The sequence below is a fragment of the Gordionus sp. m RMFG-2023 genome, chromosome 2, assembly GCF_954871325.1.
Source record: "Gordionus sp. m RMFG-2023 chromosome 2, tfGorSpeb1-WG-v2, whole genome shotgun sequence".
In the NCBI taxonomy this organism is placed as follows: domain Eukaryota; kingdom Metazoa; phylum Nematomorpha; class Gordioida; order Chordodea; family Parachordodidae; genus Gordionus; species Gordionus sp. m RMFG-2023.
This window is the reverse complement of record NC_088776.1, coordinates 41100683-41128455: the sequence shown is the minus strand read 5'-3', so window position 1 is coordinate 41128455 and position 27773 is coordinate 41100683. Positions and strand designations below refer to the sequence as shown.

At 25.6% G+C, this 27773-nt stretch overlaps 2 protein-coding genes across 2 annotated transcripts; one reads left to right on the top strand and one right to left on the bottom strand.

Moving 5' to 3' along the window:
- The first annotated feature begins 450 nt into the window (after positions 1-450).
- Positions 451-9385, top strand: LOC135923155 (splicing factor ESS-2-like). The gene is made up of 4 exons (XM_065457747.1): positions 451-900; positions 5679-6131; positions 7039-7335; positions 8949-9385. Exons 1-4 carry the CDS (start codon positions 474-476, stop codon positions 9350-9352), a joined length of 1581 nt encoding a protein of 526 aa, XP_065313819.1. The 5' UTR covers positions 451-473; the 3' UTR covers positions 9353-9385.
- Positions 9386-9938: 553 nt separating this feature from the next.
- Positions 9939-27742, bottom strand: LOC135923157 (myophilin-like). The gene is made up of 4 exons (XM_065457751.1): positions 27594-27742; positions 26450-26589; positions 16049-16253; positions 9939-10221 (listed from the first exon to the last, which is right to left on the bottom strand). The coding sequence occupies exons 1-4, from the start codon at positions 27642-27644 to the stop codon at positions 10048-10050; spliced, it is 570 nt and encodes a 189-aa protein (XP_065313823.1). The 5' UTR covers positions 27645-27742; the 3' UTR covers positions 9939-10047.
- Between the last annotated feature and the right edge of the window lie 31 nt (positions 27743-27773).

Sequence of the window (27773 nt, the reverse complement as noted above, 5' to 3'; positions counted from 1 at the left end):
TTATTTATCTCAATCATATTACTCCCCATATATATGTGTAATAAAGAAATGAAATGATGATATATGAATGTTTATTTTTAAAACTAAAGAAAAGGTAAATAATTTAAGAAAAATACAGTTGCTAAATACAAAAATTATTTCGAATCACCACGTAAAATTAGAATAATTAATACAAAGATAAAATTGTAAGAAATAATAAAGTTTAAGTTAAATATTTTAACAGAATCAAAAATAAAAATTAAATCAAATACATAGTATATTTAGAAAATAAATAACAAATATTTTGATAAACTTCATTGGTTTATTTAGGATCTGACTCTTGTTATTTTTCATCATTAAATACGAATACAAAATTATTTTTGTAGCAGATGAAGAATATACATACTTTATTATCCTTTAAAACTTAATATAAAATATGTCTATCAGGTGACCTGTCAAATCTACAAATCCTTTAACATCCCGATTTGAACAATATGAATGATAAATCGGTCTCATACAAAAATAGTATCTTAACACAGTTGAAATCAAATACATCCATTAACAATGATGAAACATGCAAATCACTACAAGTTTCTAGCGTTAAAACAGACGATAAGATTATAAATATGAAAATTCTAGAGGAAGATATATATTTAGAGCATTTAGACCAAATAATTGAAAGAGACTACTTTCCAGAAATTAAAAAATATAGGAAACTTTTTATGAAAGACAAAATGGCAGCTTCTCAAAAATCAAATTTTACTAACAATATATCTATGTTGGGCTTAACAGATAATCTCACTTCTACTCATAAATCAACCCATGATGTAAAAACTGATTATTCAACAAGAAGCATAAATTCTGAGTATGTACCATTCACAGACAGTATTATAAGCAATCAAATTGAAGATACTAATAAAGGTTTATAATTAATTCATGTTTCCTCTTTTTTTTTGTTAAATATTTTATTTTATAACATTAATAAGATATTTTAAATGTATTAGGAAATCTATTTAATTTTTTTTTTATTAGAAATTTTCTAAACTACAATATAAAATAATCAATAAAAAAAACTATGGGTTTTAAATTAAAAAAAATTATTTGGCTATTTTAATTAAAAATTTTTGTCAAGATTTGCTTTATTATAAAATTTTACCCACCCACCTCTAAATTTTATTTCCCACTTCTATAAATAAAAATTAAATTACACTCCTACCCTTCTCATTTCTATTCATAATCTTTTTTCCCCCTCCCCTCTCATAGTAATAATAATCATTCCTTGGAGATAAGTGATGCAGCTAGGAGAATTTGGATTGTGAGATAAGGGACCAAATATCTTTTCTTTCTATAATATAATACTTGTATTATTAAGAATATACATATTCAAATTTTACATGAACTCTAAATATTCAATTTTATATATAAAAAAAACTATTTTCCTATAATATTTAAATTTATATGTACAAGATTTTAAATAAGTATAAATCAAAATAATGTAATTACAACAAGCGATATTTTAAAATTCATTTTATTTTTCCCCAAAATTTGAAAATATCTTCCTTACATTCATAATAGATAAAAAATTGTTTAACTTGCTCCTTGTCATTTTTTTACTGACATTGATTTGATTCATACATTTATGTTTTTAATTATAATAATTCAAATTCATTACTAGATGAATCTAGTAATTCATCATTTTCATTTGGGTTTATTGTGTTACGATTGTCATTCAATAATTTTATTTTATCCCAGAAACTAAATTAAGTGCCTTATTTGCCATAATCAACATTTTAGATTTGACCAAATTACATAAAATAATTAGTTAATCTTTGCCCAAATGCAAAAAAAATAAATTTATGGAAAGAAAATATAATATATAGGAAAGGTTGTCAAATAAGAATATAAGGAATTTATATGTTGTTAATTAACTTTTATTTAAAATCACATAAAAAAAACTTTTTTAATTATCCAAGAAAAAATGAATTTTAATTCTTTGTTACATAAAACAAAAAACTTTAATATCTCTAATATATATAAAAGCCTTGTCACAAAAATAGCGTTACGCTCTCATGTCACACTTTTTATGTCTCACTTTATAATATATATTCAAAAAATCGTTAATTTTGAATAGTGCCTTTGGCCCAATCGGGCAAGAAACTTACAAATTTAGATGGATTATTGGACTTGGGTTCGAATCTCGCCAAATGTTTTTTTTCTTAATCTGGTAAAATATTTTTTTTTCTTAATCTGACAAAATTAATCAAATATATACGATTCAAAGAGTACAAGATTTATTTAAATACTTTTTTAATTCTTGAATTTATGTAAAATTTAAAATTTAATCAGAATTTTCTCTTTTATTTGATGAGGGATGAATCAGAAATTTTCCTATCTTATGAGGTGTTATTTGAAAATTTATATTTATTTAGGGTTATTCTAAAATTTTCCATTATTTTTATAAAATATGTTAATAAAGTATATATTTAGTAATTTTAATTTATGTGTACAATTAAAAAGTCTTTTAAAATAAATTTTTATTCATTTGTATATTATAATTTAAAAATTTATTCTTGCAGATGAGAGTTTTATGTTATAACCCTTAAGAAGGATCCATTCCACATTGAATTTTATACAACTTTATATCTTTTAATTAGGTAATTTTTATGCATAAGTAAATATTTGCATCTCTCTTATCTTTTTTGAAATTGGCCTTTCTACATGCATTCCATAGTTTTGTTTATTTTCTCATAACTTCATAATTTAATTGTAGGATGTATATTTTTCATAACTTATAACATTTTTGATTAAATGTATAACTTTTTTATTTAACTTATATATAATTTGACTATGATCAAAGTTAACCTCCTATTATTTGTTAACTATCTTTTTATTTTTTCTATTGTAATTTAATAACAATGTCTTAAATTTATATTTCGTAACTAAGTAATAAATCATTTGGAAGGGTGGTGGTTTGTTTAAAATTTAAATTAGAATGAACATATTTTTAGCATGGTACTTTAATATATATTCAGGATTTTCATATAAATACCAGGCAGGAGCTAAGCAGTAGAATGATAGGTAAATCAGATATTTCCCCTTCATTTGATCCTAATTTTGAAATATTTTCCCAATAATATAAATGGCAAAAAAAATATATACATATTAGACAGATTTATTTCTTATAAACCCCTACATCACACCTATTTTTCTAGGTTTGGGAAATATTTTTCACAATTAATATGGACTTGGAAGTAGCTTGGGAAACATTTTTTTAAATTAATATAGTCTTATATTCCTGAAAATTTTTTAATTTTAAATATGGGTTAGAAATTGGCCTGAAAATTTCTGTTGGAGACATGGCCAGGCCTGATCAAATACCAAGGCCCATGCAACTTTCATATTCTGATTTTATTTTTAAATGCATTGTGACTTTTTATATATTTTATTTCAGTTCTCAACTACCAAAATTATTATATTCACTGAGCTTGGAAAAATTTTTCAAAATTATTATGGCTTTGTACTTTGCCTGGGAATTTTTTTTAATATTAAATATTAGGTATAAATGATCAGTAATATTTATCAAATAATATTGGTATTATCAAGTAAAAGCTTTAAATCTAATTTTAAACCATAGTATTTACACTAAGTTTTAATGAATTAAACCTGGCATAAATGGGGGGGGGGAGGAGGGATTAAAAGAATAATAATTGAATGATATTTTCAAATAAGAGGTAACAACTATCATAAAAGTAATAAGAAAATTCTCATTCCCCATCATTTTTGATGAGCTATCTTCTAGTAATAATATAATTAATACAAACAATATTTTATATTATTTTATTTACAAATTAATAAGATAAACCTTTTTTTAAATCGTTTTTCTCTTTTGCTTTAGCACAATTGTTATTTAGTTTAAATATAATTTGACAATTCTTTTAACCTTTATTATATTATTATTTAATCATTTTACAATTAATACCAAAACTTTATAATACATGTATTCAACACCATTTCCCTTTGTATTGTTAATCATATGGCTGGTATTCATCCCTTGTTGACTCATCAATCAGGCATGTTTTGTTCAACCATTAACAGTTCGTTGTTTACTGTGAGAATGGGTTCTGTACAATATCTTCCCCCCCTCAAGCCTTGAATCGTCTTGGAAGTGGTGGTTGATATGTTACTCCAACTATATTTAGGCTGTGAACCCTTGTTCTAAAAAAGGGATTGGGTTCTGGTTCAGTGAAATATATCTATACCAGGTTCAGGGATTGTGGTCAAGAAAAATAGACTTAGAGTTTTATAAACTGTATTTTAAAAAAAATTTGATTTTTTATGGCTAACTTTGACAGTTCATTGCAACTTGCATTTAATAAAACTATTTTACATAGTAATCATGTTTTTTTTTCTTTGGTCTCACATTTAATTTAATAATCTAATAAACAAAAATAAATATTTCTAATTATCTATTAAAAGAAAGTAACTTAATATGCTGGTAAAATATTTACATAAAATGGAGTACTCTAAAATATAATAAAAAGGATTTCACTCAAAATAATTTTCATCAAATAATCTTTTTACATTGAAAATAAAAAAAATTATGCTTTATGTTTTAAATAATTTACATGTTATTTTATATTTTAATTTAATATAGTTTTATATATCTTATTTTTGATAACTCCAAACCCTAAATTTAAAAAAAGGGGTTGGGTTCTGGTTCATAGCCTTGGTATTTTTGTTTGCTCTATATTTTATCCAATTTTTCTGTTTTGTTGGATTTTTAATAAAAGTTAGTTACAATATATAAATTAATTTTATTCTTTGACAACATTCTATATATATATTACAGAAAATATGTACAAGGGTCTACTTGTTTGTTATAATATTTTTCTAATCTAGGGCTGTAGGTTTTAGATATCCCCCAACTGTAAAATTTTTGTAACATTTTATATAAAAAGTTATTTATTTATTTGAAATGATTTTGGTTAATATTATCAATTAATATTTTTTATATCTATAAAGTAAGCCTGTATAAAATGAAGAGATATTTTCAGCATGAAGACTTCTTTACATTACATAATGTTATTTCTGATAAGAAGAAAAAATATACCACTTTTTGGAGACCAATCCGATATTAAATTGATATCGGCCGATTACCTATCCAATATCATCTGATTGTAAATATATTAATCGTTTTAATTTTTAATGCATACATCTACTCATCTTATATATACTTTTAACAAATTAAGATGCCGTTTTATTCTAACGGATCGGGAAATTTATATAATATTGGCCGATAACAAATATGAAATATCGGCTCGATGATAAAAAATATCGATGCATCCTTAATAAATCTACAGTAAAATATAATGACAACTGCAAAATATATTTCCATATATTTTATTTTTTGAATCTAAATGAAATCTTATAAAGACTATTAAATTAAAAATGGGTTCTGATATAATTTTTAGTTCGTCAAAGAACTGATTCCTAGATTTAGAACTCCTTTTGTAATATGGTTTTTAATAAAGCTTAATATATATTCTTCATGTTTGTTCGTCTACCTAATTCTTGTGTGTATATTTTTGTAAACTAAACGTTTTACTGTTATCACTTATACTATTAAATTTGATACAATTCCAAAATTAAAATTTATTAGAAATATAAATATAAATTTAATTTATTTATTTATAAAACAGATTCAGAGGTTCTTGAACAAAAAATACATATAAATGCTTATACTTTAACCAGTTTTTTGAATCGGTATACGAGCGAGGATAATGCCTCATTTTCCGAGCTCTTAGAAAAGGCTAAAAAGCTTAAAATGATCAAATATCCATGGTTTTACAGAAATCAAGGCTTATCTATAGAAGAAGGAAGTACCAAAAATGTGTTTTCCATTGAAAATAAATCTCCAATAAATGATAATAATAGTAGTGCTAATTCCATTATGGTCCCTATCCCAGATAAAAATAATGAAAACAATTATTCTCAAAGTAGAGTGGTGTTTGCCAATACCAGAATGTTGCCACAAATTCGCTTGTCTAATGATCCAAGTGATAATGGCCAATTAAGTGGTTCTTTATTAGATAGAAAATCTCTGGCAAGAGTTGTTACTAGACAATTTAATGGAATTCATGTGGGGAAAATAGGTTTGTTTTTCTTTTGTGTAGCATATTACTCATGACATTTTTTAAATAGTATTAATAACATTGTTTTAAATAAAATCTTGGGCTGTGCCGATTCACAAATATTTCACCGATCCTATCCGACTATATGTTAATTTTTATTTACCATCTATCTTTAAACCTCTGTCATAAAAATATCAAATTTTTTTATAAAAACCAACTAACTTTAACAAGTGATTAAGTGTATATTTTTTATTTTCTCCAAAAGTTAATAATCTCATTTAAATTTTTACAGTGTTTATGAAATGAATGTAGTGTTGTTAGACACTTCATTTGGCCGATTTTCAGAAAGCTAAATTAAGATTTTAGCCAAAATATTACGTAAACCTCGAAATTTCGCTAATAGAATTCCTAACCTTTCTGCCATCTGTTGGCAAAATCAATAAACTTGAGTAATTTACTTTTTGCCAAAATCTTTTGACCCTTTTAGAAATTGGCGAAATCGAAACAACACTAGTGACTCGTTAGATATTTTAAAATCTCTTTCTTATTGTTACAATAAATTGTATTTTAGTCCTTTCATTAATTTATTATTATATAAAATAACCAAAAACAATAAAATTAAAAAATATCGGCCCTATCCTATAATTTTTGAAAATGCTAAATATCGATGCAGATCCGATATGTAATATCGACATAGCCCTACTATAATTTTATTACTTTTGCGTTTGTGTTCTAGAAAAAAAATTTTCCTTACCTTACTCTTTACTTTCCAGAAAAGAAACGCGTTTCGCTTCCGCTGCACTATAGTCTCAGTACTTTAACAACTCTGATGCTCTTGAGAATTATATTAATTAATCTTTTTTTTCATCAACTATTATTTAAGCCTAATTCAATCCTAATTTTTAATATTATTTATACTTTTATCAAGGTCCCGACGGCAAAGAAATACTATCTACCTCCGCCATTAATGCCAAACCCATTCTGGAAGGAAGAAATTTAATGTTACGCTTAGACGAAAATCTCTCATCAAATACTGGTTCTTGCTATAAGCTTATACCCCAAACCCCCGAACTCTCCGCCTCTCAAGATGCTACACCTCTTATGACTTGGGGTAACATTGCGCAAACACCATTGATTCAGGATAGGATGGATAGGGATGACTTTTTGGCCAAAGCTTTCCCTTCCATTGCCGGTATTATGCCTATTCGCGGGTTTTCGATGCCTGGTAAGTAGTTAAAAGTTTTATATATTATACCATACCTTATGTCTTCCAGGTCATCCCATGACTAACCAGATTTTAGGTCATTCTTTTACAAAATGAAAGAATCCTAATATAACAGTTTATATATGGGTAAATTTTATTAAAACGCTAGCTCCTTAGACATTGGCTTTTAAAATTTTAAATTATTTGATATTTATTCTAGAGTCACAAATTATACTATATCATTCGTAGCCCATAAAAATATTCCTGATAATCTTCAGTGGAATGTTGTTTCTAGTAAAATAAAATTACCTTTAAATTTAAATAAAAGAATCGTTTTTTAATTTTATATTTTAAAAATGGAATTTAGAGAGCACAATAGCTAAGAATAATTGTAAATAGAGATTTGCAAAAGAAGACCCAGGCTAGGCTCTTTTTTTTAAAAAAAATCGGTTTATGGATTTGGGACTAATATTTAAATAAATTGGTTCAGGTTGGGCTTAAATTTTGAAAATGGTTATATTTTGTTTTTGTAAGAAACAAGGGTCAATATTATTTATTTGTTTGTAGAATGATTGTAAAAATGTAAAATTATATTGAAAAAAGAGTTCATTTTATATATTTAGAGAAATTCGGGTCGGGCGGACAAATGATTTTTATTTCGGGTCGTTCTTTTTAGGACAAGTAAAATTTATTCGGGTGAGCCGGACAATTTTTTTTAAAAAATAGGGCCATGATTGAAAATAAGGTCCGATATGAGTCACTAATTATAATAGATTCCAGTATTCATTATTTTGATGCGTCAGATCCAAATGGATGTTTTAGAAAAATCAAATTATACATAGAAGGTATTACAAAATAAGACTTTTAAAACACATTAATTTTGTTCTTTTTTGATGTTTGATGTTTTTACTTTTGATTTTAAAGGTTTGATTCACTAAACATATTTAGTCTCATTTATCAATAATAAAAATACTTCGGAGGAGGGGAAGGGATTTGTGGTCAAATGCTCACACTCCCTCTCTCCCTCTTTATCTTCTTAAATACCTCAATGAACTAGAGATTTGGAGTAAAATTAACCGAAATTCTATTGGTATATGAATAAAATGGATAAAGACAATTGATTTTTTAACCTAATTATTTTTATCAAATAAATTTTTATAAATAGCCTCGAAATAATAATTCTGCCTTAACCTCGACAAATCCAGGCGACTCTCCGCTAAATGAATTTGGGGATCAAAAATATTTTTTAATTCCTGATTTTATATAAAGATCAATAGCTATTGAAAAAATTAATACATTTTCAAGAATCAAGGCCAATGTCTTTGGATTGGTTTAAGCTAGAGCTACAATGCTTTAGTAAAAAAATATACGACTATCATAACAAGATTTATTTAAAAAAGGGATATTAAAAACATTGGGTGATTTCACAGATATTTCTTTTGTTTTAAAATATAATTTTTCCTAAAATCTTAAAGTTAACTAGCCATTTTCCAAATAGCTTTTATTTATCTTAAATACTATATACTATATATAACACAATTTTTATGTATCGTTATAAATATTAAAAAATATATATTGATTTTATATCAACATGCATTATATAATATTATTTTCACTCTGGGAAAAATTTTAAGATATAACCCCCAAAGAAAAGCTAGCCTTGAAAATGACTGAAAAAATGACGAAACGATCCAAAGAAGAAAAGCTGAAATATCTCAAACACCAATCTAGAATTTTCACGCCCCACGGAATCAATTCACCATTCTCAAAAATAAGCACACCTAGTATGAAAGCCTATAATCTGGAAAGCAGGTTTAAAAATCTATCACCCGCAGCTTATAAACTAGTTTCCTCCAATAAACTGCGAATTAATAGCCTCAAGATTTATAGCGGTAACAAAACGCCTAAAATTAGGAGTAAAGATAGCTACGCCAAAGAAAGGACGGATAAAGTTTCTTCCATTGTTTATAATACACCTAAGCTTAGAGAAGAGAGCAAACATATAACAGATAATTTGTTGAAATTACCCGATATTTAATAACTTATTCATAATAATTTTTTTATAAAGAGTTTTTAAATGTGTTAAGATTCTGCAAATTCTTTGAATATTTATATAAATTAAATATATGTTCATTATAATTTTGTATAATAATTTATTTATAGAAATTATAATAAATTATCAAAAACATTAAATTTGTTTATAACAATTATATAATAAAATGTTAATAATTTAACACATCAAAGTTATTGCAACACAATCATTATAAAACATAATTATCTTAATTAAATATATATATAAATATACTATATTTATTTATTGCCTGAAATAAAAGAAAATACTTTCTTTAAGGGATAAAATTAAAGAATTTAATGTCGATTAATAAACATTAAAAGAACTTCGAAACATTTCATCATAAAAGAATAGATAATTACCATGAAAAAAATTCATATTTTCTTTAAAATTTAAGCAGATTATTTTCTTGCATTTTATCGAGAATATATAGAGTATTATAAATGATTAATTAAAGGTGGTTACAATTTAGGCTTTAAAAATAGGTATATATAAAACATACCAAAATCAATGAAAATTAATATGATTGATTGTCCAAAGATTTTTTGTCATTTCATTTCATTTAAATTATTTATTTATATAAATTGTTTGATTGCGTATAAAAGTAATAACTGACAAATAAAGTCGGGAATTTTTTTATAGGTTATGATTGCATGTTGGACTTATATATGGCGGGTATTTCCAAAATTCATGCCCCTCTGATTGGCCCCTTTGTTAGATCCGTATTGCAGACTTAGTACAGTGTCTCCGGCTTTCATTTGTTCTTTAGTCCATTCCCTTTTCTCGCCTTTCGATTCCTTGATTCCAAAACCCTTTAGTCCAGGTATTTCATAAGCCTTGTTAATTTTTTTAAGAAATAAAAAAACAATTTTCGGATATTATATATATGACATAAAATCAAAATCACGTTGTATTTTCAAAATCTTCATGTATTTATTTTCCTTAAAAAATGGAAGCACCTTCTGGAGTCTATTTTGTGACTTCCTATCTCGATGTTAAACGTTTTATAACCAACGATTAAAACCTTTTTTAATCTTAGCCAGGTTCGGTTCAGGTTTAAAATTTTAGAAGTGAAGGAGTTCTTAGTTTTTTACAGATAATTTGAATTTTGTTCTGAGCATCTACCCTAGCAAGATAAAGAGCGCCAAAATTTCCATTGATATGCATTTAGGCTTCAATTCGCACAATTGAATTTAAATTACGTGAAATATATAATAACTTAGATATTAATATAAAACTTTAAAAAAACCTTAAAGGGATTTTAGACTAAATATATTAAACATGAATTTTGGCAGATAGTAAAATTAAGAATACGATATATTAAAAAATTGTTAAATGTTTTTAGGTTAGGGGGCTCTGGTTCAAGCCCCGATAGTTACAAAGTAGGGTCTTGGTTTTTATATTTATGGTCAAAGATAATTTGTATGAACTTTATATATAAAAAAATCAATATCTCCAAACATTGGTTTATGTTGCCTTTAATAATTATTATATCTTTAGATGCATTTATAAATGAAATTAGGAAATATATCTCATTGACCCAATACTTAAAATAATTCTGATATTTTAAGATGCTGATCTATTTTATATTACAAAATATTTATATTATCCAGTAAATTAAATGACTCGGACTTAAACCAATTTCCATATGATGTGAAAATAATAGAGAAATATATCAAGGTTTCTTTGAAGCGTTCTTCTATCTGAGGTCTGGAAAGAGTTTTCGTTTATATGTGATGAAAACAAAGAAAAAATTATTTATGTGATTTGTAATTTTTGCAAATATATATAAGTTTATAATTCCTAACAGGTTAGTATATTTATACATTAAATATATGATATTATTTAATTATTTTTGGCATAAATTAACTAAAAAGGCAAATGTGTATTACAATAGAGAGTAAAAAGATTCAATTATATTGATAGCCTTTTTGATACTGATCCCAAAAAACACAAAAGTTGTTCCAAATTAAATTGTACAAATGTGCTTAATATGTTTTGAGGGCGTGATTTAAGATCATTTGATACAATACACAGGAAAAGCTTTGTTGATTATTGCCAAAATTGGCTCAATATATGGAAATATTGTGTTAAAAGCTACAAATCCCGCGACAATTTCCAGAAATTTAATAGATACTGCTGATGGTTTACGCAGTAAATTATTTCAAAACGCTATGAAAAATGGTCGATGTGCTGGTACCAAATATATGAAAACATGGTTACATTATTTATAGCCACCACTGACCTTTGGACAAACAATTATAAGAAATTATCCTAAGTAACGCTTACTTTTCATTTCTTAAACGATTCTTGGAAACTTAATAGTTGTATTGTTTACATGTAAGTTTGAAGGAGAAAAAAAGACGGGTGAAATAATTAAAAATTCCACCTTATTAGGTATTGATTTCATTAAAAATGGTTATAAAAATCAATGTATTTTTTATATCAGGATACATAAGGGCATATTTATTTTAAGCCATTCATTACCGACAAGGAGATAATATGATTAAAGCATTTGAAAATCATAAACGTTTGAATTGTGCTTTTCATCTTTTAAATACAGTATTAAGGAATACCTTTGATAAAATATTGAATTTCAAGATTCAGAGATATATCAATGTTTAGTTACTTGTATGAAACAGTGGGCATGTTAAATCAACTTTTTATTAAAATATAGCCTTAAATTTTAAATTAGTTAATCAACTTAGCTCAATTTGTATATTGAGACTGGATAGAATAGCAGACTAAAGATGATTTATCGATTTTTAATCAATTGAATGAAATATTAAAGATTCTCACTAGAGGAGAGACGATTAGGCTCGAAAATATATTATGAAATGATGAGATATCTTATAAAGTTTCTGACGCCTTTTAAAATTGGGAGTGATGAAATTGAAAGTGATTTAAAACCCACCTTTCACAAAGTTATATAGTGTTATCACAAAATATTGAGTTTTTAGCTCATCCAAACTTAAACTTGCAGCTTAACCATATATCGCAGAGGTCAGGAAATAATGGTGAATAAATTTATTCCACCAAATTTTGACATTTTTGTGCCAAAAATTTAGGGATATGAAAATGTTATCCCGAAAACATTATAAATATTTGTGCCAGCATAGTAACATGTTGATTAGTGCCGAGAAGATCAATAGAATGATTGGGCAAAAATCTAAAAAATATTAACTCACCACATAGGTCCTACTTAACTGATGGAGTAGTGAATAAAGGTTCATTAAATTAATAATTAAATTATGAATTAAAAAATAATAAAGTAAATATCTATCTTTTAAAATTATTATATTACTAGATAATAACCCGTCAAGAATGACGAAGTTGAGGGGTAATTAGTTAGTTTGTGTATATGGTACTAAATATGCTTTATATTAAAATTTAGGAGAAAAAGAGATAAAATTGTTGCACGTGAGCATTAAGGGTATTAGAAATATCAAAATTTAAATTTGTGATAGGAATCATATTAGGTAAAATTAAAAATAGAGATGCTTCAAAATTTTTGAATTTTAAATATGGGCTAGACATTGATAAAATTTTGTTTTGCAGACAAAGCTAGGCCTGATCAAAGAACCACGTCCCATGCAACTTTCCCAAAATTTTGCCATTTATTTCTATTGTAATTTAATAATAATGTCTTAAATTTAATTTTATATTTAGAATAAAATTTGTGATAGAATATTGAATAAAATTTAAAATAGAGATGCTTGGAAATTTTTTAATTTTAAATATGGGGTAGACATTGTCCTCAAATTTTTTTTGCAGACATAGCCAGGCTTGATCAAAAAACCAAGTCCCATGCATTCATAAAATTTTGCCATTTATTTCTATTGTAATTTAATAACAATGTCTTAAATTTAATTTTATATTCCATTTATTTCTATTGTAATTTAATAAAATATCTTTAATTTAATTTTACATTTAGAATAAAATTTAAATTTGTGATAGAAATCATATTGGGTAAAATTTAAAATAGATATGCTTGAAAATTTTTTAATTTTAAATATGGACCAGACATTGACCTGATTTTTTTTTATCAGACCTGGCCAACCCATAATAATTTTGTAATTTTTTCCCAAACCTGGAGATAGGTAAATCTCTGAAAACCATATTGTTGGGAAATTTTTCTCAAGCCCGCCAAAGATCATAATAATTTTGTTAGTTGATAACTGAAATAAAATATATAAAAGTCATAATTCATTTAAAAATAAAATCAGAATATGAAAGTTGCATAAGCTTGGTTTTTTAATTAGGCCTGGCGATTTCTGCAAAAAAAAATTTTCAGGCTAATGTCTAGCCCATATTTAAAATTAAAAATTTTTCAAGCATTTCTATTTTATATTTTACCCAATATGATTTCTATCACAAATCTAAATTTTATTCTAAATATAAAATTAAATTTAAGATATTTTTATTAAATTACAATAAAAATAAATGGCAAAATTTTATGAAAGTTGCATGGGACTTGGTTTTTTGATCAGGCCTTGCTATGTTTGCAAAAAATAATTTTCAGGCTAATGTATAACCATATTTAAAATTCAATTTAAAATTTTATCCATTATGATTTCCATCACAAATTTAAATTTTGATATTTCTAATACATGCTCACGGTATACATTGCAATAATTTTACCTCTTTTTCTCCTAAATTTTAATATTTATATAAAATTTATTAATAAAGTATATTTAGTACCATACACACAAACTAAATAATTATCCTTCAACCCCGTCAGCTAGTCCTTAAATTTTAAATACATTAAGAAGATAGGAAAACGAATGTTTTGATTATTTAGATGAATATTTTTTTTCCTTAAGAAAATACTGAGGCAGATACGTTTTTGGATTTCTCTCTATAGACTGACAATGCGTTTTCTGATGCTAGCATTGAAATTGACGAACTTCAAAAATATCTAGATGTTAAATTATATTAAGATGAATATTTTAAGTTGGTGGAAGACAAACCATAATGACTTTCCAAATTTAAGTATTTTGGCTCGTAAATTCCTAGCTATCCTTACTTCGTCGGCTAGCAGTGAAAGAACGTTTTCAGCTGCTTGTAAGGTCTTAGAGAAAAGGACTCATTTAAAGCCAGATAAACTGGACTACTCTTATTTATGTTTCACAATTATTCACTTTGTGATACTTTTGATATGATATTGATAAGTCATTATAATATATTCATTATTATATTTTTTAGTCCCTATATTAGCTATTATATCATCTACATTCGACAAAAATCATGCTTATTGTTTTTATATAATCGCAATAATTTTTAAATTCGATTTATTAACTTTTTTATATTTTTTACACATACTCATTTATGATTATGCATTTAGTTCTAATTGCGAAAAGTTATCAAATAAGCTTAGGCAAATTGTGTTTTTTTAGGAGCCGCCAAATTATTTTTTGACCCAAGTCGCCAAAAGTCTCGGCAGGGTGCTGTATATTAAATATTGTTATAAAATATAAAATTGTCTTTTTTTCGTAAGTATGCTTATAATTGTATTATAAATAGTATTAAAATAACAAGCAGGGATCCTGGTTCGGATAAAAATAACGGTTTAAGTTTCAAGTGCTCGTAAAAAAATAGATTAGGTTCGAACCTCTAAAAACCGGTTTGAAAACTTTTGTATATAAAAATATTATATTTTGATTTATCATTTATAATGCTATATATTGGATTCAATTATCTCTAACCAATATCCATTATAAGCTAAAAATGGTGTGGCAATATACAAAAATTTAAAAAAAAATAATCTTTAAAACAATTCAGATATAAATTAGAATTTGAGCTATATACTAGTAATTAATTTTCATTATTTTATAAGCACAAAATCATGAGGATCGAATTGGTTCGCGTTCTCAACAAACTCCATCAAGTACATCTTATTTTAAATAATTAATATAGATATCTAAACCATATTATTTTTAAAAAAATCGATTCAATCGTATACAGATTAATGTTTTAAAATATCTATTTAAAAATCGGGTTTAGAAAAAGATCAATATGGGCGCCGAGCTAATTCACACTTATTTGTAAAATAATGAAGATATAATAATAATTATATAAACCCCTTTTAAATAATAATTTATACAAAATATTTGAAATATTTTTTTATAATAAATTATAATTACAAAAAAGGAGTTATTTTAATTATTATTAATATCCAAATATAGTAAAAAAAACACTTTTTCCGCCATTTAAAAAAAATGTCGTCGAACTGACTTCGTTAAAAAATTTTAGGTGGAAAATTTTTTTTATTATTTAAAAAAAATAGAAATTAGAAGTTGGTTAAACTGCGTGGGAAGACAAAATATAAATTTGTAAATTATTAGAAAAATCTTTTTTAAAAAAACTTAATATTACGCGAAAACAAAATTTATTTATTTATGTGAAATTGAAAACATGGGCTGATTTTAAATTCCAAAACAGATTATGATATATAAGGAAACAAATAAGTTAATGGTAACGTCGAGAATATTAAACTAAAATTATAGAAACATTCAGAACCTAGTTAAAATTCTGAACATAGAAATGCCACGATTTTTCGAATATGGATGCACATAATTAAAATAAATTTATTTGGAGTCTATGCTCAAATTGGAGAGTTAGACAGTAAAAATTTTATAAAATTTAAATAAGACTTCTACTAACTTTTCTTCCTAAGGCGAGTAAGCAACACAAGACACCGTAGAGATTGGTCCCTTCGATTAGTTCGGTCGTTTGGAAGGTTTCTTGATCCGCGACTCCCAAGGTTTTAGCCACTTTCAAAAACGCGTCGATGTTCGCCATGTAATGAAACATGGATCCATCTTCCACAATTTTAGCAATCGAATTGGGTTTAAGGACATTTGCCAATCTTTAAAAAAATTTATATCATATATATCTTATCGTCTTTGGTCTAAATTGTGTTAAACCCAAAATCTTATCCGATGTGATCCAACCTAACCTTATACATTTCCCTTCCCTAAAATAATGTTCACTAGATGACATTGGGTTTTTATAAAAATTATTTTCCTGTTAATTTGATTTAAGTGGAGGTAGAACCCTATCAATTAATATAGTGTTATCTTAAGGCTCGATTTAAGCCGATTTTTATGAACGGCTAACTTAAAATTTTAGCCAGAAAAGGATAGACTAATCCTCGATTTCGCTATTAGATATTCACACCTTTGTGCTATCTATGATCAAAATCTTCAGGTTTGGGTATTAGTTTTTTGGATAAAATATTGAGTTAGCGGTTAAAAATCGGCTCAAATAGAGCCACTTAACAACACTAAAATGATATTATACATTATTTGATCCGGTCTATCTTAAAAACTCTATGAAACCAAATTTTTTGCAAATGGAAATCACTTAAATTTATTAATAAAGAGCCCACTGTAAAGAACTCAAATTTGAAAAGATGAAATGAATATATATTTGGGTTAAGATTAAACCAATTGTCGCTAGGAAGCCAAATTAAATTAATAAAACACTTTTTGGCTTATATGATAAGGCAGAGCGAAGTTATTTGATGAAAGCATTTTAATTCTTAGGTAAAAGAAATTTCGTATATAAATATTTTTTAAATACAGTAATAAAGCACGCATAGTGGAAAATTGATGACTTGTCTAAATAAACCTGATAAGAAAAAAGTTCGGTTTAATAAAAACAAATTTAATTTAAGATAATAGAAAAATATTTATTTCTTTAAAATAATGACCTTGATTAATGATAATGAGCTAATAACAGTATAAGCAAAGGGAATTTATAATTACTTTATTTAAATGTAATTTATGTCATATTATTCATTTAAATATGTTCATTAACAACGGGAGAAAAAACTTTAAAATGTATAATATCTTTATTTGAAGTATCTATGTTTATGTCTGTAAATATAAAGCCAAAAAGTGCTCGGCACGGTAGATTTAATTTAAAAACGCTTAAAGAAAATGATTCCCATTGCAGAAAGTTTTTGAGCATATGCATACCTAATGTTTAAAAAGTCCAATACTTTTTTTTAAAAAAATCAGTGAAATTAATGAAATAATCTCCAATGTCCAACGCTTTTCATAATTTTCTTTACACATATAAAGCACGTTTGCATTTTATTGATCACATTACAAAAATAAAAAACAGAGAGGGTAGAATGATTGTTTTTTTTTTAAATTAAATCGCATTTATAGTTAGGGTTTATAAATTATAACGAATTTTACATGAGAGCAAATTAAATAAGCGACATGCCTTTTGGGTTAATTAATTAAACCTTTATATATTTTTCGACGTGCGGGTAGTGTTGTTAAACGGCTCGATTTGAGCCAATTTTTAAAAACAACCAACTCAATATTTTAACCGAAAAATATTGCCTAAATCACGAGATTTGGCTAATAGATGTCAAAACCTTTGTGCCATCTATAAGCAAAATCCTCAGGTTTGAGTAATAAATAGATTATCCAGTATTCATTTACTCTTCATATTTTTCAATATTCAATTTAACATTGAAACAATTTGAAATCAGGCAAAATTATTTTAAATAATTTAAAAAAATTAATCCAGGCTGGACCTAAAATAATCAAAACTTAAAAAGAAAAATAAAGATTAAAATTATATTTTTTTTAAAAAAATTGATATGGGGGTCTAAATATTCCACCACTGCAAATTCTCTGACAAATATTTTATTATTGTATTTTGTATATATAGAAAACATATTTAAATTTAATTTTTGAGCTTTTTTTTAATGTAAAGTGGGTAAAGAATACCTTGAACATAACTAAATTACAACTAGTAATTATATACCCTATTCCAAAGTATGAGTTATAGGAGTCTTGTAAAAATGGTGTGATAGTAGGGATGTAAAAAAAACAAAAAAAACTGTCTAAAAAAAATTCGGGGAAAAACAGAGCTTATATCACGTTAAAAATTATTATAACGAAATTTTGAAGCACGAAAAAATTATCTTGAACAAAATAGGCGAGTCATGGTGATTGTGATAATGAAAAATTTCCAAAAAAATATTGATAGATTATATTTAAGATCATAGGCGCAGCTAGGATTTTGCTAAATGGGGAACACAATTGGATGGTTATTTTATTGGAAGTCGGTCTACTTATTATAGACCGGCAATGTTACTACAAAAATAAATTTGGGTTGTCATTTTATTTAAAAATGTTTTGTGCAGAAAATTTTAATAAAGTTATTATTTTTAAAAATTATTAACTTTAACTTATTTTCTTTCAAATTATTGTTTGAACCCTCCTAAAAAAATGGGTTCGGGTATGGGTTCAGGGAAAAGTCTCTGAACCCGGTTCGGGTTCAGGGTTCGGAGAAAAATAATGAGTTATTAAAAAATTTATTTTAATTGGTGCCATAAAAATAATTTATCATCATTATAATATATTCGTGATTTTGTACTTCTCTTTGTCTTGCTCTCAATTTAATAATCCACTAATAACAATATCCTAAAATAGATATTATCATCATTTATAAAAAAAATTTAAAATCTGCTTTGCTGGGTAAAATTCAAAATTTTTAAAATTAGCCGATTCTTAAATTAGTGTTGTTAAACAGCTCGTTTTGATTTTAAAAACGGCTAACTCAATATCTTAGCCAGAAAAATATTGCCTAAACCTTGAGATTTCGATAATATATTTTGTTCCTTCTATGAGCAAAATTTTCAGGCTTGCGTAATATTTTTCTGTAAGTAGTATTGAGTTAGTTTTTTTTTAAAAATCTGCTCAAAAAGAGGCCTTTAACAACACTATCTTAAATTAACAAAAATGATTCCATGAAAAAATGATCAAAAAATGTTTTTTTAAATTAATATTTTTTTTTGAATAATAAAACAATTGTTTTAAATAGGAACTCTTTTTAAATAGGAAATCTTTTATAAATGAAAATCGAAATTACATGTTTTTTATATTTTTGACATATAAATTAAAATAAATAAAATGAAAGTTTAAAATAAAAAAAATAAAAATTTTTTAAAAAATTAAAATAAATTTTTTTAAGAATTAAAATAAAATTTTTTAAAAATTAAAATAAAATTTTTTAAAAATTAAAATAAAATTTTTTAAAAATTAAAATAAAATTTTTTAAAAATTAAAATAAAATTTTTTAAAAATTAAAATAAAAATTTTTTAAAAAAAAAAGACCCTGAACCCTAAATTTTAAAAAAGGGTTCAAGTTTGGGTTCAGCAAAATATGGAGGATTCGAGTTCGGGTTCTCATCCCTGGTTTATATAATTATATATTTTTTGAGGAGATGGGGGCAGAGGTGTAGGGAATTTTTTTTATTAACTTAAAAAATTTAAGTAAACAGGCAAATTTCAGAGGGGGAGGGCGTCCCCAACCCTCTTCGCTATGCCTATGGTAGGAGGATAGTATTTGCAATACATTATTGGTATACATTAGATTTTCCATAAGGATTATGATAGCAATAAATATTTTTATATAAAAAACAGGAAAAAAAATATTTAATCTTGTGATAATCTTAAAGAATTAATTAAAATTTACTCTCTTCATAACCTAGTTTTTTTTTCGACAACGACACTTTATTTTGCCATGATATTCATAAATACAATTATACATTTGAATAAAATAGTAAAATTAAAAATTTTATGGCTAGTCGTGAATATTTAAAAATATATCTTGCGATTCAGAGTTGATTAGATGAAGATAATATTATAAGAATGTTTGATTTATTAGTCATTTCTAAAATTTACATTCAATTTGAATTTAAAAAAAATGAAATAAATAAACTGATAAGGCAAAAAAAATATATGAATATTAAAAAAAAAATATATTACAATTCTATATAAGATATAATTTTAAAGAATAAATTAATTACAATGACCCTCAAAAAAATGTATTGGACGCCATGACTTAAATCCCCCTTAACCACCCCCCTACCCCGCAAACTACGTTTATTAATTTTTTGCATGGTATGTTACATTTTTTCAAGAAGGAATCTTATTTAAAACTGTCGGGATAGTTGATTTCAAATATGAAAAAATGGCATGACCTTGGTTTTTTTGGCTCTGCATTTTTTTATGTTATACTAGTCTATCCAGATTTATCTAAAGACTAAAAGAAGACTTAGGACACTCTATAGCAGGATATGGATTTTAGATATTGCCGAATTTTTAATTGGCAGAATAATATGTATGCAGTAGGTTAGTAAGGTTAAATTATTGGTTGGGTCGAATTAGCATGATTTTTGGTCTAAAAAAGAACCAGAACCAACTAAATGGGCCGATCTGGTCGACCAAATCCATAAACCACCCGAGCACCAACTCCAGGCCAATTTATTAATATAATATTTATATTTCATTGTGATTATTTTGCTCAATCATATTTTTATGCATAGTGGACGAGTATTCAATTTTAGCATAGAAATAATTATATTTAAGATTACTCTTTTGAAAAAAAAACTGAAAATATTTGATAATTTTTACATAATTCAATCATCAAAAAAATGCAAGTAAATATGTATTTAATTAATAATTTTCGGGGTCTGACCTAAGTCGTAAAAATTGGCTTAGGCTCAAGCTGACTAGAAGAGTAGGCTTTGGCTGGAATCCGCTCAGGAGTTGGATTCGTCTTAATATTTAGTTCTAGTTAGTTGGCCCAATAGTTGGCTAGGTTTAATTTTAACCTAAAATATATTTATTAGTTATTTAACCCTAATTCGCTAATAGATATTACGACAAATTAATTGGTTAATAAATAGTCAAAAATTGCCTTATTAAAATGTTTTGCAATATTGGCTATCCAAAAAATTTCAAGAACCTGTATTATATACCCTATAGAGAGTAGTTCTAGCTGATCTTTGCTCGCAGGTATTGATGGAAAGATCCTTTAGTGCACTGCGATTAAGTAACCCTATTAAGAACTCGATTGGGCAAATATACTTACAACATTTTAATCATCAAACTTAATAAAAATCTATTAAACATATCTTTTGAGTTTTGATATTCATCTTTATTTGAAATTTTATGATTATTGATATCCTGTAGTTCTCTATATTATTAGTTTTAAGCAAAAATCCGAGTCCATTTGGTTAAAAAATGTCCCACCTTTTTTGATGATGTCATTTCAAAATTAGTCACAAATATTAATAACGGATTCAATTCAAAATCGATTCCCGTTCATAATCGTTAAAACAAAAATCGCTAAAAATTGGGTTTCTGGCTTATATCTCCTTAAAATTTTTAAAGTAAATTTGAAATTAATATTAAGAATGCTAGTGGAGTAAACACTTGTATTTAAATTTAAAATTTTTAAAAAAATCGCGAAAATGGAGGAAATATTATCCAAAATCCCAGTTTTGGGAATATAAAATACTTTTTAAAATTTATATTTCGTTTCAGGCAATGATCGGAGAAGTTTTTTTATTTATCCAATCCAAAAAAATTTCTTTAAAGTGTTAAAAAGTATATTTTTTGAAATTATATCATTATTGACATTCTGTAATTGTTTAAATGATTAGTTTTAAGCAAAATTATAATTATTGCCAAAATCCGAGTCCATTTGGATTTTTAAAAAAAATTTTAATTAAAGAGTTCGAAAAATGTCTGTCCCACCTTTTTTGATGATGTCATTTCAAAATTATATTCCTTAATTTTATTTATTCTAAGACAATATATTAACAACAGATTTAATTCAAAATCTTATAAAAATAAAAATGAATATCAAAACTCAAAAAATAACGTTGTTTAACAAATTTTTATTAAGTTTAATGATTAAAATATCCAGTACATTTGTCCAATCTGATTTGTAGTGGGATTACTTAATCGTAATGCACTGAAGGATCTTTCCATCGATAGCGAGCAAGGATCAGCTAGTACTATAGACTAGAGGGCATACAATACAGGTTCTTGAAATTTTTGGATAGCCAATATTGCAAAATATTTTGATCAGAAGGTAATTTTTGGCTATACAAAGCAATTAATTTTTGTCGTAATATCCATTAGCGAATTAGAGTCAAATAACAAATAAATGCATTTCGGCTCAAAATTAAACTCGAGAAAACTATTGGGACAACTAACTAGATCTAACTATTAGGACGACTAGAACCAACTATTTGGACGACTAGAACCAATTCCTAAGCTGACTAATGCCAACTCCTGAGCCACTCATCTAATCGGCTTGAGCTTTAGCCAATTTTTACGACTTTAGGCCAGATCCCGAAAATTATTTCAAATAAACATATATTACTCTTATTTTTTTTAATGATATATGAATTATAAATATCTAAAAATCAATAAATTCCTATAAAAAAAATTTCCCGGTCTTAGTAGATGATTATTTCGAATTCGATGTTAATTATTTAATTAATATGGAATTGAATTACTTGTACTCTATTTTTGAATTGGGTTTTCAATCACAACTCGAGTTTGTGACTCGATTTTCTAGTGTAAAGTAAAAATTATATAAAATTTTTATCTCAAGTTAAGAACGTTTTATAAAAAAAAATCTAATATATTCCTTTTACGATAATTATTTTTATGTGAATATTGAACTACTCGTCCTCAAGTTTTCAATTTGGTTTCGCGATCAGAACACGAGTTGCTAGTTTAAAGTAAAAAATACAATTCAGATTATAAGAAGAAAACAATTTTTTTTAAAAGGAATCTAATATTATTAAACAATTATTTCTATGCCAATATTGGTCCTCTATATCTATAAGAATGTGAATGAGTACAATATTCAAATAAAATATAATAATAATTTGGTTTTGAATTGGTGCTCAGGTCAATGGATATGGTCGACCAGATCTACCTATTTGGTTGGGTTGGTTCATTTTTCGACCAAAAACCAGGGTCATGGTTGTGTAAAACCAACTATTTAACCCCACTACAGTAGGCCCAATTTTTTTTTATTGCATGTCTAATATAAATATAAAAATTATTATTTTTTAAAAAAAATTTAACTATAATACATATTATTTTTAAGGGAAAGGGTTTTTCTTATTGTTTCTTCTTTAAAAGCCATGCGATTTATTTGAAGGAAATTAGTTCTAAACGAGAAAAGCCTTTCAAAAGCAGTTGGTTAATCACACCACCTGTCAGATTTACGAATTATCAATAAAAATTACAAATTCGATTTTATTAAAAAACATATTCGTGATTATTCCGAATAATTCAAATTATTTGTTTTATTCGAATCGGATAATCGTTTATACACACTCGAACAAGACAAATAATTTACCAATCGTATTCATTACCATCGATTTGAATTATTCGAAATAAATCGAATATTAGATTAGATTTTGAATAGCCAACATATCGGACAGGGGTTTCAAATATCTTAATTAACAATAGAGGTTACTAAAAAAATCATCTAGATAATTATAAAAACCCAAAAATAGTAGTGTTTGTCGTGAATATGAGATTAATTATTTTTTTTATCCACAAAACCTTCACAACTTTTATTTTTTTTTAAAATTTAAAAAGGAAATAAAGAAAAAAAAGTAAAAGAAAAGTGTATCTGTATAAAGCAATGGATAGATGGAAGAATGAATGCAAATTGTTTTAATGAAGAAGCCATTAATAATAATAAAAAGAAAAAAATTACAATAATTATTATCATAATAATTTTTAAATTATGCAATAAAAAATAAGAGTACAATAACTATAAAAATTGACCGGAGAAATCAAATAAGCAAGGAAAAAGATTTTTATTTCTATTCTTTAAAAAAAAATATTATGTCATGATATGATTTCAAATATATCGCATTATTTATATATTTTAATTTTAATTTAGTCGAGAAATTATGATAAATTATGTAACAAATAAAATATGAAATCATTTTCCAAGGTCAAGCTAGGAGTTATAAATTTATTGCTAAATAATATATCATAGATATAAAAAACTACTCCTTAAATATTAAACGACGAAGGTGCCAAATTTATTTAGAGTTGGCTAATTTTAACTTTTCGATACGGTTTGAATGACAAATTAATGGAGAAGTAATGGAACAAATAGTAATTATTTTTATTTGATTGATATAATTGCGAATAGTAACTTATTCGATTCGTTTAAAGGAATCGAATACGAATAATTAACTATTCATTTCGTATTAGTTTTTGAATAGGTCTACTAAGTAATCTGATAGGTCACCTTTGATATTGCAAGATGCAATAATTTTATACCAAAAAAATATTTTTTCACCATATTTTCTTCACGAGAAAAAAAAGAGAAGATAATATACTTTTATTTTAAAAAAAAAAGAAGGAAGATATATAATATTAAAAATAATGACACAATTTAAAGGTCATAAATAATTAAATTTTGCGAATTGAGACTTAGGTAAGTTAGTTTGAGTTTCATTTTAATATTTTTAAAATAAATCGGGGGGGAGGGGGGATATCGAGAGAAAAATTATATTGATTTAACTTTTATACATTAAACAATTATCGATAGAATTTTTTGATAAGAATGCGATAAGGGATTGAGAAAGAGTGGTGTTCAACATGTACAGTGTAGTAGCAGGAAGACCTGGCGAGAGTACTTATATAGTTAGAGATATAATTACGAATATAAATAAAACTTAGATGGATCAATTAATGGGATTGGCCGGACATTAAGATTCATCTATTGAAGAAGTTATAACAATTAGTATTTTTTTTAAAACTGCCCATAATTTCCTGAGTTTAATGTCACAAGTATAGGGGTTAAATCAGCCATAAATTCAATATTTTATTTAAGTTGAGGCCTAATTATATAAAAAAAAAAGTAATAAAGAAAACAATTAGGCTCAAAATAAACAAGTAAAGACATCTAGATAGTGGTCAATATTATTTAGGTGTGATTAAAAAAGCCCTTTCGCTCGAATAGAAATTTTAGGTATGTTGAGAACGATCCATAAGAGATCGTGTTATTCTTATTCCCCAAAATTTTAAAATAATTACATACCATACCACCTTCCTTAGAATAAATTAAATTTAGTATATATATATATATGAAATGTATACTTAAATAAATTATAAACAGTCCCAAATGGGTAATAAAATATAATTTTTTTATAAAAAAATTAATAACTAAGAGAGAAAAATTTTTATGAAATTTTTAAAATCGTTAAAATGCATTTCAAATAAATATTATCTTTAAAAAATCAGATATCTTTGTAATATTAAATTTTTATAATACCAAGACAAAAAAAATAGTTTTAAATCTTGATGGGAGGTTTTCTTATAAGAAATAAATTTATGCAATGATTGTTTAAATAACGCATCACTTTTGCATATAATGGCTATCTTAAAAAAATGAAGTTTCATTCAGTAACAATAATAAGAGTGTTAAAAATTTCTTATATGCTTTTTATTATCCCCAGTAGTGTTGTTAAACAGCACGATATGTTGATGTTTTAAAAAAGCCTGATTAAAATTTTAGCCAAAATAATATTATATAAGTCTGGAGATTTTGCTCATAGATGAAAGGTTTAACCTCTATATTTACAAAATCTTAGGGCTTACATAATATTATTTTGGCTAAAATCTTAATAGGGCTGTTTTTAAAAATCGCCCCAAATCATTCTGTTTGACACTAATCACCAGTGATTTAAATTGGCTAAAAAAAATTTCTTTATTTTTAGGAGCAAGACCTGCTTCAAGATAACTTTGAAACCAAAATTTTGAGATAATTAATAATGAAAGGGGTTAAAATAGAAGTCAAAGTGTGCAAGTTATAAATACATTATGATTGAATAAATCTGGATAGAAATGTCCTGGGTAAATCGACCTGAACAAAAAAAAAATTATTTGAAAAAATTTTAAAAATTTGGGTATTTTTGTTTGGGTCTTTTGCCCAGGATCTATCCCTGATTCTGATTGAATACCTCCTAGAAAACCATCTATATTAAAAAAAAATACTTTTGGAAACAAATAAAAAAGCTATGCCTGTTATAAGGAAAAACTCATTAAATAAATTGCTACAAAAATAATACACACTTATATATATAAAAAAAGATAATTTTAAAGATTCAATGGCTCAAATGATAAATTTAAAGTTCGTTATATTTTTTGGAGATAAGGTAAAATTAAAAATATTTTTAAACTACTAAACTCATTATACCTGCAAAGAATGATACCATCACGAAGTGTTTCATGAAATTTGTCCTTCTCACCAGATGTTTCCATTTCCTCATCTCCTAACATTTCACTCAACCATAGCATGACATCTCCAGCTATTTCTTCATCGAATTTGCTTTGAAGCTTTTGTTTTTGAAATGATTATGATTGTTTAAAAAGGCCAGATGGTATTACCTTAATACCTTAGTCTAACTGCCTTGCTCTAGTTTGGGAAACATTTTAATAGATTTCTCAGCTTGATCAAATAATTCACTTTGCCCTTCCACACCAAAATCTTTAAAAAAAAATACTCAAACTTTTAAAATACAATTTCATGCCCATCATTATCAATATCTTGGGAATTTCAAGGCCTTCCAATTGATTAAAAACTTCAAAAAAAAATAACTGAAAACACTGGAAATTTTAATGATTGAGCATCCACTCCTCCCTTGGATGGACCCATGCCTTTTTTCAATTATTTACTTGCATTTTACATATAATGTTTTTTTCTGAAGATATAACTAAATAATAAATCTTATTAAATTGAAATAAAAAATATATATAATTGTTAACCAACCAATACCCATCTTTATATGATGTCCAACGAGGGCTTATTTTAATTTTTACCAGGGTCAATTTATAAAGGTGATTTAATTAAGGAATACATATATACCATAGCAATAACCTCCACCTAAACAGAGTATCATGTTGGGAGGAAAAAATAATAATTAAGGGTCTCTATTTGTAAATTTTAGGACATGTTTTATTAAAAGCTTCTTATGATATTAATTAATAAATTATATTATTTTCTATTCTATCCATTAAAAGACCTTGTAGATATGGAAGTAGGAAATGTGTAATCTAAACTACACAGCTTATCATGTTGCAATATTATAATAGAATTCTATACCCTGGCTAGGCTTTTGATAATTTAAAATTGAAATAAATTAAAAAAATACTGCTTAACTTATAATAAACAAATCTCATTTTTATTTTTGCCCATCCACAAATTACTAAACTGTGCAATATGAAACTTATTGCCCGGAAAAAGTATGAATTTCGTCTTAAAGCATTGCAAATAATTCTTTCTCTTTTAAATTTTACTAATAATTGAGTATTTCATTATAATTAATCAAAATATATTATACTTTTTTGTCTTCCTCGGCTGCCAATCCGGATTTAGATGGTCTATTTGCCATGGAATAAATTGATATGGAATGCGCTTATTTTTAAATACAAATTTGAAATTTAAATCGCGGATGAATGCGTGATTATAAAGCTATGTTCTATTCATTTAATTTTCAAAGAAATAAATTTAATTTTATAAT

Excerpts from the sequence above, each read along its gene's own strand:
- LOC135923155 (XM_065457747.1), top strand. The coding sequence starts at position 474 with ATGAATGATAAATCGGTCTCATACAAAAATAGTATCTTAACACAGTTG. Across the intron at positions 6,132-7,038 it reads AATTCATGTGGGGAAAATAG|GTCCCGACGGCAAAGAAATA; the intron begins GTTTGTTTTTCT and ends ACTTTTATCAAG. Across the intron at positions 7,336-8,948 it reads TCGCGGGTTTTCGATGCCTG|ATATAACCCCCAAAGAAAAG; the intron begins GTAAGTAGTTAA and ends AAAAATTTTAAG.
- LOC135923157 (XM_065457751.1), bottom strand. The coding sequence starts at position 27,644 with ATGGCAAATAGACCATCTAAATCCGGATTGGCAGCCGAGGAAGACAAA. Across the intron at positions 26,590-27,593 it reads CAGCCGAGGAAGACAAAAAA|CTTCAAAGCAAATTCGATGA; the intron begins GTATAATATATT and ends CAAAAACAAAAG. Across the intron at positions 10,222-16,048 it reads TACTCGCCTTAGGAAGAAAA|GCTTATGAAATACCTGGACT; the intron begins GTTAGTAGAAGT and ends AAAATTAACAAG.